A 13461-nucleotide genomic window follows, 5' to 3' on the forward strand; every position below is an offset into this window, starting at 1 on the left:
TCTAGTGTGGGTTGTAGTGGCCTCCACCTATCACAGTCTCTGTTTAAATGTGAAAAACCAAGCCATTTCTAAAGGTCAAATCACGTCTTTAGTGAAACAGCGGAGGTGTCAAAAGTCGTCATTAAGGGAACGGGGGGGGTCGTCAAATGTCGTCTTCATGGGGGAAAGAGTTAAAAGAGTATTTCTGTGTCAGGATGTTTGGAGAGATGTCGGACACAGTGAAGGTCCCAAACAATCAGTTGAAATGGTTTTAAATGTGCTATATAAGTTAATAATAATTGAACATTTTACTGAAAACTGTCCAAAATGTTGTCCAGAAAAGTAATTTGAACAAAAAAATTGCTAAACTTTACAACATTACAAATAACTACTGAAATCAAAATATTAACCTTTATCTTTTTGAACTGTCCAAAGTTCACAGAATTTGTTCCAAACAGGAAAGTAACTGGAGTAAACTGTTCATAATACATGTCTGTGTTGTCCAGGTAGGATCCATAGCAAAAGAAAAATTATATTCTATCAACTGGACAAAGGGTTTTTGTATGAAGACACTTCACAGTTCATCCAAGCAGCTCCTTCAAGTTCAGGTCAAGTTGAGGAAATCAAAACTCTTTAAAATTTCACCAATATCTTTTCATATTTTTGTGTCAGGATGTCAGGAAAGATGTTGGACACAGTGAAGGTCCCAAACAATCTGTTGAAATGGTTTTAAATGTGCCATATATGTTAATAAACATTGAACACTTTACCGAAAACTGTCCAAAATGTTCTCCACAAAAGACATTTGATCATTTAAATTGGTAAACTTTACAACATTACAAATAACAACTGAAATGAAAATATTAACCTTTATCTCTTTGAGCTGCCCAAAGTTCACAGAATTTGTTCCAAACAGAAAAGTAATTGGAGTAAACTCTTGATAATACATGTCTGTGTAATCCCTCCGTCGTCTCAGGTAGAATTGATGGCAAAATAAAAATTGTGGACAAAGGTTTTTTGAGTGACACTTTGAAGAGAGGAAGACACTTCACAGCTCATCCAAGCAGCTTCTTCAAGTTCAGGTTAAATTGCGGAAATGAAAATATTAGCCTTTATCTTTTTCGAACCGTCCAAAATGTTGTCCAGCGAAGAAAGAATATTTGAACCAACGCTTAAAAATAACCTAAAAAGCCAGATTTGTCTTGCCAACTTTGAAAACCCCAATTTTCACCAATATCTTTTCATATTTCTGTGTCAGGATGTGGGGAGAGATGTCGGACACAGCGGAGGTCCCAGACAATCGGCTCAAGTTGTTTTAAATGTGCTATAGAGGAAAACTTGAATTGAAAATGGGATATTACCTCCAAAAATAACAACTGAAACTGTCCAAAGTCCACAAAAAGCTGCCTATAGAAAAGTTATTTGAGTAAACAAAAAAAAAAAAAAAAGGGAACTAACCGGATTTGTCTTGCCAGCTTTGAAAACCCCAATTGTCACCCATTCCTCTTTTCATATTTCCGTGTCAGGATGTGAGGAGAGCTGCCGGACACAGCGGAAGTCCGAGAGAAACAATCACTTGAATTTGTTTAAAAATATAGATATGTAAGTTGGGAAGAATCTGTGTATCATTCGTTTGTTTTTCAATATAAAACCAAAAATAAGAAAATGAAAAAAGCAACTATTTTCTTCATTATTTGTCTCCAAAACCAAAATGAAAAAAAAAAAAAAAAAACAGATAATGATTTGTTTTTTCAGTTTTTGATTTTGTGTTTAAATGAATAATGGAAAAAACTGAACTTTTGCACTGCATACGGATTGAACCAGGACTGAATCAGGACTAAAACAAGACTAAACCAGGACTAAATCATCTGGTTCCTGGTCTGGTCCCAGTCTCAGTCTCCGGTCTCTCAGTCCCGGTCCGGTTATAGTTTCAATTCTGGTCTGAGTCCCGGTCTGAGTCCCGGTCTGAGTCCCGGTCTGAGTCCCGGTCTGAGTCCCGGTCTGAGTCCCGGTCTGAGTCCCGGTCTGAGTCCCTGGTCTGAGTCCCGGTCTGAGTCCCGGTCTGAGTCCCGGTCTGAGTCCCGGTCTGAGTCCCGGTCTGAGTCCCGGTCTGAGTCCCGGTCTGGTCATAGTTTCAGTCCTGGTCTGAGTCCTGGTCTGAGTCCTGGTCTGAGTCCTGGTCTGAGTCCTGGTCTGAGTCCTGGTCTGAGTCCTGGTCTGAGTCCTGAGTCTCGTCTAGTCTCAAGTCCTGGTCTGAGTCTCAAGTCCCGGTCTCAAGTCCCGGTCTGAGTCTCAAGTCCCGGTCTCAAGTCCCGGTCTCAAGTCCCGGTCTCAAGTCCCGGTCTCAAGTCCCGGTCTCAAGTCCGGTCTCAAGTCCCGGTCTCAAGTCCCGGTCTCAAGTCCCGGTCTCAAGTCCCGGTCTCAAGTCCCGGTTTGGTCTCAGCCTCAGTCCTGGTCTGATCCTGGTCTAAGTCCTGGCCTCAGTCCCTGTCTGGTTCCTGTCTGGTTCTAGACCTGGTTCAGTCCTGGTTCAGTCCTGGTTCAGTCCTGGTTCAGTCCTGGTTCAGTCCTGGTTCAGTCCTGGTTCAGTCCGGCATCACAGTTTAAGTCACGGAAACGGGAAACGGCCGTTATCCTTTTTTTTTCATTCTTCATTTAAACACAAAATCAAAAACTAAAAAACTAATCATTATCTGTTTTTTTTTTTTTTTTTTTTTTTTTCATTTTGATTTTGATTTTGAAAACAAATAATGAAGAAAATAGTTGTTTTTTCATTTTCTTATTTTTGGTTTTAATTTGAAAAACGAATGAACGAATGACACACGCACTGGGAAATAGTGGCGCGTTCACATTTTTTCTTTTATTATTGAACTGTTACCATCACAACTTCCAAAAAGAAATCCAAATCTTCTATCTTTCTGAACTTTCTGAACCACATTTGTCTCACCAACTTCGAAAACCCCCAACCCTCACCCGTTCCTTTGTTCTAATCTCTTTGTGTCAGGATGTCTGGAGAGATGCCGGACACCGTGCAGGTCCAGGACAATCAGCTGAAGGTTCTTAAAGTGGACGACGCCGTGAACACCACTTTTGTTTGCGAGGTGAAGAATCGCATCGGCCTCGGCAAGGACCAGGTCACCGTGTTCGTGAGGGGTGAGTGAAGCATCTGGGGGGGAAAAAAAAAACACACACAGAAAAACACGCTCCATACAAATCTCATCAAATGTTACGACCTCCACACAATCACGAAAACGCTCCCGAGGTCAAGCTGCGGAAATAACGGGTGAAGGGATCCAGACACAACAATGACCGGACAACTTCTGGCACTGAAGGTTACTGTAGAAGTCTTACTGTAAGGGATGACTAAAGCGAACTGCGAATGAAAGTGAAATCTAAAAATGCAATAGTTTATTATAGGATTACATAACTTCCAGCAGGGACGTTTAAGGGAAGAAGAAAAGCAAATAGAATTGTTATTTCAGTGAGTGCAGAACTGATGACTAAGGTTTAATTGTAAGTGAAAATGAAAATTAGAAATACAATAGTTTATTATGCACCATTATCAGTGTTGGGAAGGTGACTTTTAAAATGTATTCCCCTACAGATTACAGATTACATGCCCCAGAATGTAGTTTGTAACGTAATTCATTAAATTACTTAAAGTGAGTAACGTAATCTGAATACTTTGGATTACTTGGTTTGTGGTAGAGCAGCAAAGGCTAGAATATTGTAACATAAGATGTTTTGTCTGCTAAAAGAAAATAAAAAGCCCAGACTTTAGTTAACCAAATTAAAAATATTATTGATAGAAGAGGAGGAGACATGGTCACACAGTATGGTTTAGTCCTGTTAAATCCTGGTTTAGTCCTGTTTTACACCTGGTTTAGTCCTGTTTTACACCTGGTTTAGTTCTGGTTTAGTCCTGGTTTGGACCTGGTTTAGACCTGGTTTTAGTCCTGGTTTAGACCTGGTTTAGTCCTGGTTTAGACCTAGTTTAGTCCTGGTTTAGACCTGGTTGAGATCTAGTTTAAACCTGAATTTAGTCCTGGTTTAGTCCTGGTTTTAGTCCTGGTTTTAGTCCTGGTTTAGTCCTGGTTTTAGTCCTGGTTTTAGTCCTGGTTTAGTCCTGGTTTAGTCCTGGTTTAGTCCTGGTTTAGACCTGGTTTAGTCCTGGTTTAGATCTGGTTTATATCTAGTTTAGATCTAGTTTAAACCTGATTTTAGTCCTGGTTTAGTCCTGGTTTAGATCTGGTTTAGATCTAGTTTAAACCTGATTTTAGTCCTGGTTTAGTCCTGGTTTAGTCCTGGTTTAGAACTGGTTTAGTCCTGGTTTAGAACTGGTTTAGTCCTGGTTTAGAACTGGTTTAGTCCTGGTTTAGAACTGGTTTAGATCTAGTTTAAACCTGATTTTAGTCCTGGTTTAGACCTGGTTTAGTTCTGGTTTAGTTCTGGTTTAGTCCTGGTTTAGAACTGGTTTAGTCCTGGATTAGAACTGGTTTAGATCTAGTTTAGACCTGGGGATATAGCCCGAAATGTGAAAACAGGAAAAATACCGCCATGTAATCCATTTATTTCGACAAAGTAACTGTAATCCAATCACCACTCACTGAAACAGTAACTGTAACTGAATACAGTTCCTCATAATTTGTACTCTGATTACGTAACTCCGGTACATGTAATCTGTTACTCCCCAACACTGACCATTATGACTCACAAATACAAAAACAAATATGATAATTTGACTTAAAATAAAACTTTTACAGCTTGTTACAGCTCAATATTTTACTTATTATAGAAAGTGAGGCGTGTACTTGGTGACTAAGTTTTTACAGTAAGTGAAAACCAAAAGTACAACTAAAATTGTATTGATACTTTGCAGATGATGTTGTCAATATTATCTGTGGGTGTGACGCTAACTGTAGGCTCTGCTCTGTCTGACGCTCTGTTAAAAGACTTGACCACAGTCTGACCATAAAGAGCTGATATTTCAGGCTTTACAACAGAAGAGCTGATCTGTGCTGATAAACAAGTCTCAAGTAACATTAGTCACGAGGAAGCAAGCATTAGTCAACAGTTTTTCACTCACTCCCACTTTCTTGTTGAAAATCCAACTCCTGAACAGTACCATGAATGCATCACAGACTCATGAAAATTTACTTTTAAATCCATTTTGGGGAAAAAAACAAAACAAAAACAAAGTAGATTTCGAAATACAAAAGTCTTGAGTTTTCAGGCAGTTATGGAAGATAATTTGTTTTATCAGATTTAGAATTTTAAATACCATTGAATTTCTCATTTAACTCTGGAAAAACATGTATATTTTTATTTATTTTTTCTGAATTTTAGTTGCTGAAATTTTAAGTTCACATTTTCAAAGTGTTCACTTTGAATTTTGACTGTTGAATTTGAGGGCTTGAAAATATATGTGCAGAATATTTAAAAGGCGAATTTTTTTTATTTTCAATTTGAAACAAATTGGAAAGTACACTTAAAATGTCAGCAACTCAAATTCAGAATAAAAACAATTCACACGTTTTTTCAGAGTTAAATGAGAAATTCAACAGTATTTAAAATAATAAATTCAATTGTATTTAAAATTCAAAATCTGATGAAACAAATTATCCTTTTTTTTTTGGTCAGAGTTTTAAAAAAAACTAAAATTCAAAGTGAGAAATTCAGCTGTATTCAAAATTCATAATCTAAAAGAACAAATTATCTTCCACACACAATCTTAAAACATTTTTTGACCGTGCACATTGTGTCACCATGGTAACACCTTAACATTTCTCCATTAGAGATACATGTAGGACACCCCCAAGCTTGATGTCACTGCAAAGTATCAATACTTTGTCAATTTTGTTTACATTCGGATAGTTTTAGGTGAGCAAATTACAAAGTTTAAAAACATTTCATTAGACTAGTAATCGTAATGTTGCCAAATTATGTGTTAAAATTTGAGGAAAAATGTCAGTATTGGTACAAAATGCTTTTTAGATTTCAAATCAAATAAAAAAAATATGTTTAAATCTATAGCAGGCATAAAATTCAGCATAATATTAAATCGATACAGCATCAGCATTTACTCTGTGAATGAAATCAACTCATTCGCGCCAAATTAAATATAAATACGGACACATTTTCTCAATACCGGCCTCTCCTCGGCTCACTTACTCACAAACGTTCAGCCCTTTTTAAATGATCAAAAATTCCCCGTCTCAGCTCCTTCATAAATAACTAACGCAGCATAATTGGCTAACGGCTCACTGTAAACACGTCTATCAATGTTTCTGCAGTCAAACTCGCACTCCCCGCAGACCAGGGCCGTTCTCGTGTATGGATTATTAAACACACGACTGACTGTCACACATGTTTCACTGCTGCTCTGTGCTTCTCCGGCGTCGTCCCTGGAGATGCACGTACTTTACCATTCAACACACACACACACACGCACATTACGGTGGCGTCTATGGGGCTAGTGTCACAGGTTAGAGCTGCTCTGTCCTTGATCAGTGTGTGGGTGTGTTGCTCAGAGGTGGGTAGTAATTAGCCTATTTCATTTTTTAAACAAATTGTACTTTCAGATATATTTTTGAAGTATCTGCACTCTTAGTTTACATTTTTATTTAGCTACGAGTGTCCAAAATTGCCAAAAATCAGATCAGTGTTGCACCATTTTTACATTTGCGTTTTTTTCAAATTTTTAGTCCATTGGAAAAAATGATTGGTTGTACTATTTTTATAACTAAAAATCTATATCTTGCCCCTTGCTTGTAGCAGTTTGGAATATCATTAATGCACAGGGTTCCCCAAGGTCATGGAAATCCTGGAAAAGTTATCGAAATTGAACATTTTCCAGGCCTAGAAAAGTCATGGCATTTTGTTAATTCAATTGAAAGTTTTGGAAAAGTCATGCAATTTTAGCATCTCTTTCATGCAACTACAGCATTCTTTTAAGATAACATTAAGCTGTTATGATTATTTCCGAACTTTTGCACCTTTTGTTTAAAAAAGACGACAATAAATGCGCTGACAGTATTTTGAATGTTAAAAATGTTGTGTTGATTTTGTTGTTTTGATGTTTATTTGAGTTTCTGTAGCCTGCTGTCTGCCCCACTGTATCTGTCTTCTGTTGTTAAATAAATTAAAATAAATTCAAAAAACTATATCACCAAACCATAAGGTGAGTGGAAAAGGTTAACATTTCATATTTAGCCCTAAAAGTTTGATCAATTCTACACATGCAGGGTGCTGTAAATTCATGGAAAATTCTGTTTAGTTCATGAAAAAGTCATGGGAAAGTTTTGAAATTCTGTCAGTGAAAAAAGTGGGAACCCTGAATGCATTACTGTGGAATATTCCGAAGCAAGGACGTCTCCGTGGAGGCAAGGATGCGGCTGAACTCCCAGAAAACACCAGAAAAGCTTCATCGTGAAACCTTTTATGAGTCGCAGAAAAAGTATCAGTCAAAATTACTATAACTGACCTTATTTAATCCAGTAGCCGCCTTGTTCCAAATAGGAAGTGAGCATGGGTACGCTTCCAGCTCCTTCGATTCTGGCTCCAATTGACTTTATATTGAACAGTTTTCACCCCAGTCTTTGTAACTGCTGCAGTGAGCCTCATCATTTTGGTCTTAAAATGTTCATAAAAACTCATTTTAATTGATTCTGGTGTTTTTATTTCACTACTTTGTCCATTAATATGGAACTCGACTACAAATTCACCCCTATAATGACCGGCCTCAATTAGCTTCATTTGACTGGTTCCAAACGCTATGGGCGACGCTGATTCTTTATACAATCTGTGGTGCTACTCTTGAAATTATCTTATAAATAAAGTAACACTACCTTTAAAATCTATGGCAAAACCACAAACTGCAGTACAATTATGTAGTCGTTGTGGCTCATAACTGCAATTTCCCTCATCAATGTCCTTATCAAGACTTGTAAATCGATTAGGGATGCACCGATACCGATAGTGGTGTTGAATATTGGCGCAGAACCAGGAAAATTAGCTGAATCGAGTATTGATTTACATGATATTGCTTGAGCTGACACACTGATTGGGCTTTAATTAACGTAATGAGACTGGTTTCGGTCTGAAATGCCTCATAATGTCTAAACTTTGATTCATATGAAGCTGTTCAATAGTGGATCCATTTTGACAAAAACGAGTAGATCAGGAATAGACCCGAGACGGTTTGCAAGAACCCCCGAAGTGTGAGTTCGGGCACCAGTCAATCAGCCAAGAGCCATACATTCTGTGTTGGCAACGATACCCGAGATCGAGGATTTAAAGCTGGAACAAAGAGAACGTTTGGTGAATTTTATCAAAGGGAAAGACGTTTTTGCCCTTCTTCCTACGGGATTTGGGAAAAGCATAATATACCAGTTAGTACTTCGGTTAGCGGCGAATTACATACATCTCGACCAAATAGCAGCGATTGGTTAAATGAAAAAAGTACCCGCCTAATGCTGCAAGGTCAGACGGTTTCCACAAAGTGAAATCGTCAGTCCCGACACTGGTATTGGTTAATATCTGACATCAGCAGATACTAGATTCAGGTAGAATTGCATACAAAGCTGGCGACACTACCCACCTCTGAAATAGATTTGGGATTTGGGTGCATTTTTATTTCTTTTTTTTTTGTTCTAGTCTCTTTGTCTCTCTTTCTTTCTATAGCATGTGATTTTTCCCATTCCCTCTGTGTGCCATCACAAATACAATGTCATAAAAGTTCTCATTTGCCTGAGCGAGTGGCCAAGGCCTCTCCATCTGCATTGTACCCGAATGGCTTTTACAGCGCTCACTGCTTATACAAGGTTTTCACTCATATTGCGAACGCACGGAGACAACCTTTTCGCTGTAATATCTGTCCTCTTTCCACCCTTTTTACCGGAATAAGAGAAAACCGCTCATCGCCGAAGTCACGCTCGCACAAAGACAAATTTTTAAGGCTATCCTCCGCTCGAGATACGACGCCGGCGAAGGCGAAATGAGCAGTGTTCATTAGCCAAAAGATAAAGAGCTGAGGCTAATAATGATACACTCAAGTGACACCGTAGACTTTGAAATGTGGAGGATCTTGTCTGCGCCGTGTAATTAGCCCGGACATGACTGACGCGCTACGCTGGCGTCGACGCTCCGTTGCTATCTTTGGATTTGGGTTCCTCCTTTGATGACCGTGAAGTTGAGAAATAAGAAATCCGAGTGATGACTCTTTCCAATTTAAAGAGGACGGTTTTAATGGTGGGTAAAGTTGAAAGTGTTCAGTTGTACCATTTTCTGTTTTATTTTTTGCACCAAAAGCGTTTGATTTTCGGTGAGGGTCAAATCTGGTTGCGAAGGCGGGTTTTAAACTTCCGAACACGGAGCTACAAAAGTGAAAGTGGGACTGAAGACTGGAAATGGACTGAGACTAGAGCAGGACAAGGACAGGACCAATAATTTAATGCAGGACCAGAAACAAGACTAGAACCAGACTTGGATTAGACCAATACTAGATGGGAACTTAATGGGGAGTAAATCAATGCTAGACCCAGGACTATAACTCGACCGTGGACTTGACCGTGGACTTGACCATGGACTAGATCATTGACTAGACTATAGACTAGACCTTGGACTAGACCTTGGACTAGACCGATGCACTAGACCGTGGGTTAGACCGTGGACTCAACCATGGATTTGAGCGGGGACTAGACCGTGGGCTAGTCCGTGGACCAGGGGATTAGACTGGGGACTAGACCAGCGCCAATCATTAAATTCAGGGCTGGAAACAGACTGAACGATCGAACAGAACGATACCAAAACTAGGACCAGAATTTGGATTAAAACTCTGGAACTAGAACTAGGATTAGAGCCAGGATTAGGGATAGACTGGGACTAAACTGGGACTAAACTGGGACCAAACTGGGACCAAACTGGGGCTAGACTGGGGCTAGACTGGGGCTAGAGGGGGGCTAAATTCGGGCTAGACTGGGACTAGACTGGAGCTAGACTTGGGCTAGATCAGGCCCAAAACCAAGACCCAAAACCAAGGCCCATACTGGGACTAGACTCTAGGACTAGACTCTAGGACTAGAATCTATCTAAATAGAATCTATATATGACTAAACTAAGGACTCAGGAAGCAGGATTTGGATTAGAGCGAGGAATGGAACTAGACTGGGGCTAGACTGGGGCTAGACTGGGGCTAGACTGGGGCTAGACTGGGGCTAGACTGGGGCTAGACTGCGGCTGGACTGCGGCTGGACTGCGGCTGGACTGCGGCTGGACTGGGGCTGGACTGGGGCTGGACTGGGGCTGGACTGCGGCTGGACTGCGGCTGGACTGGGGCTGGACTGGGGCTGGACTGGGCTGGACTGGGGCTGGACTGGTGGCGGCTGGACTGCGGCTGGACTGGGGCTGGACTGGGGCTGGACTGGGGCTGGACTGCGGCTGGACTGCGGATGGACCGGGGCTGGACTTGGGCTGGACTTGGACTGGATTGGGGCTGGACTGGGGCTGGACTGGGGCTGGACCGGGGCTAGACCGGGGCTGGACCGGGGCTGGACCGGGGCTAGACCGGGGCTAGACCGGGGCTAGACCGGGGCTAGACCGGGGCTAGACCGGGGCTAGACTGGGACTAGACCAGGACCAAAACCAAGACCAGACTAGGACCAAAATTGGGACTAGACTAGGGCCAAAATTGGGGCTAGAATCTAGTCTTAGAATGTGTGAAAAAGAATCTAGACTCTAAATAAAAACTATATATGACTAAACTGTCAAACCAGGACCACAGCCTGATGAATTATTATTATTATTGTGTAACTTTTCACTGTATAATATGATATAATAATGTTAAACAGCTCAGACATTACATACGTGTAAATGATTGAACTCAAGGTTTTTAATTATTCAGACTTTGCGTTTGTGGATAATGTCAATGAAAATCCTGTGAAGTCGGCTATTTTTTTATATGTATGAATACTATTTTTTCAGTTTTGTCATTTGAGAACGTAGAAATACGTAATTACAGACTCAAATTTTGGTCTCAAATTCAAAAATACATTTAACTTCTTTGCAGATGCGAGAAATGGTTCAGCCCCACTTCAGTAGTTAAACTGCAATCAACACATGACTGCAAATATTTAGACAGAATCCTTGGCTTTAACTCTTACTTGAATAACCTTAAAAACACATTCTATTTCAACGACTCTCTTTTCAGTGGCTCCGAAATTAATTAAACATAAAATAAAGCATGTGTTCTTTTGCACCATCTGATTGAGGATTTGTGTCCTTATGTTACGCACGGAGCTTTCACCAGGGAACAGCACTCAGCCAAAATCTCCCCTTTATTTTAGGAAAGCAAAACTGCGTGTTCCTGTTATTGCTTGTAAAAACAGTAACCGAATTTTATGTCTTGTTACTAAAAACTCTCTCTCTCCGTCTGAGTAATATGTGAGTAATAGGAACGCTGCTACATCTTTTAAATAGGGGGTTTTTCAGACTTAAAAATCTATTGCAACACCACAAACTGAAGTACAATTATCTGGTTGTTGTGTTTGATTACTGCTATTTTCCTTATTAATGTCCTTATTAAGACTTTTAAATCTTTTAGGGATGCGCCGATACCGATAATGGTGTTGAATATTGGCGCCGAACCAAGAAAATTAGCTGAATCGAGTATTGATTCCGTGATTTTGGTTGGGCTTTAAAGGTTGTATAGAGGATTTTTTAAGGGAAGTGAAATACAGCGACCATCGTTTTTCAAATGTTGTCTCTAGAAATCACATTTGTTTACATCCAGTGCATGTTCAGAATTACTGTTGAAGTGACCTGTCTAGAAGTATTTTAGCGACCGACGCGTCAGTTTTTAGACCCTTCGGACTTTCTTTTGCTGCGAACTGGTCGTGGATTCTCGTCTGCCATCGCAACAAACTTTGTGTGAATTGCGAGGAAGCTACAGTTTGAAAAAGCCTCTAAGAACCGCCGCATAAACCACATAATCCCCGAGCGCCGACGACTCAGTTACACTAGGGAGTTTGATTGACAACCTAACAGCCAATGGAAAAAGAGGGAGCCTCGTTTTCTATTAGCTGATGTTTATCTGGCCTCACTGCGTCCACAACTGATAAATTTTCATTCTTTTTTTTTTCGGTCATCATAATTACAAGGCTGCTGTGTCTCTGTAATGGTATTTTAAACTTTCAATGACAATTTGAAACAAAAAAAAAATCCTCCATACAACCTTTAATTGGATGTAATGAGGCTTTAGACCAAGAGTTTGTTTTTATACCTGACGGTTTCGATTGCTCACTGCGGTCTTCCTCAGAGTCACGTGATGTTGCTGTGACGTGTCCGGTCAGCTGATATAAACAGATTTTGGCGCCGTCTTCCTACAAGTGGGGTCAGGACGACGGCGCCATCTGCAGTCCGACTTCCTCAGGACAGTATCCAAGGTGTGTGAGAGTAAAAAAGGCCTCCTCGTCCCGGTTTATCGTCCTGTAATCACGTTTCTGTATTTCGATGGCCTCTTTAATCCAATGACGGTGTTTGTTTTCCTCTGTCCCAGTCCAGAATGTGTTTCTCTCTTACAGTTGCCAATTTGAGTTGTTCCTGTTCTGCTTTGTGTCTTATTGCTCATGTTTCGCCTTCGCTGTTTCCTTCTCGCATTCTGTCCTATGTTCCTTTTTTCGTGTACTGAAGCCCTCCCTGTTTCCCCGATGTATGTTTTATTGAAGGACATGAAGGGTATTTCGTATTTGACATTACATTTATGCTCTGGTTCTATTTGATCTTTTGGGTGGACGAGTAGTTACTTGAGTTTTCTGTACGGTTTCACTGGTGTGTTGATGTTGTGTTTTCTCAATGCCGTCTGCACTTTAATGTAATGCCCCTGATGTATGATAATGTTACCATGCCTGTGCTCTTTGCAAACCCTTGTTCTGAAAAAATAACCTAGTAACATAAATGATCAGAACCTCATTGGACTGAAACTGGAATGTCTTATAATGTTTAAACTTTGATTCAAATGTGGATTCATTTTGTAATAATTTCCGGAATAAAGAATACCATTTTCAGAACAGAACAAGTTTACCAAACTCTCCATCTCACTCCAAATCACAAAATCTATTGAATTCTTCATTCTCGGTGTCACTTCTGAGGAACTCCGTGACCTCCAGAGGTAAACGGAGCGTCACTTCCTCTTCTGTGTCGCTGTCGTCAGACTCAGCATCAGTTCCAGTTAGAATTATTCCGGCCTTTCTGAATCCCGACAGGATGATTTCGGTGTCACTGAAGTCCAGGCTTTGTCGATTCATTCAGTGACATCCAGGAAAGTTTCATGGTGCATCCTCCCGGTTGTCGCTCACTTGAAACTTTCTTTTTGCTGCTCGATTACCGTTTTCGGCTGCATACTTCGTCTTTTGTAACTTGTAATGTGCAAAATATGATTTTCTTTTTGGGAGCATTTGTGTCTCTTTCTGCAGGAGACATGCGCAG

At 40.3% G+C, this 13461-nt stretch overlaps 1 protein-coding gene across 2 annotated transcripts in view; it reads left to right on the forward strand.

Annotated features, from left to right (window-relative positions):
- The window catches only part of si:ch73-22o12.1 (nectin-2), a 529204-nt gene that overhangs the window by 189721 nt on the left and 326022 nt on the right, over positions 1-13461 (forward strand). For both annotated transcript variants that reach the window (XM_055163568.1, XM_055163567.1), the window contains exon 6: positions 2984-3132. In XM_055163568.1, the coding sequence (XP_055019543.1) occupies positions 2984-3132 (149 nt within the window). The remainder of the gene's footprint in view (positions 1-2983; positions 3133-13461) is intronic.

Source organism: Boleophthalmus pectinirostris, unplaced genomic scaffold (genome assembly GCF_026225935.1).
Source record: "Boleophthalmus pectinirostris isolate CB_2022bp ecotype Guang Dong unplaced genomic scaffold, ASM2622593v1 HiC_scaffold_6, whole genome shotgun sequence".
Classification (NCBI taxonomy): Eukaryota; Metazoa; Chordata; class Actinopteri; order Gobiiformes; family Gobiidae; genus Boleophthalmus; species Boleophthalmus pectinirostris.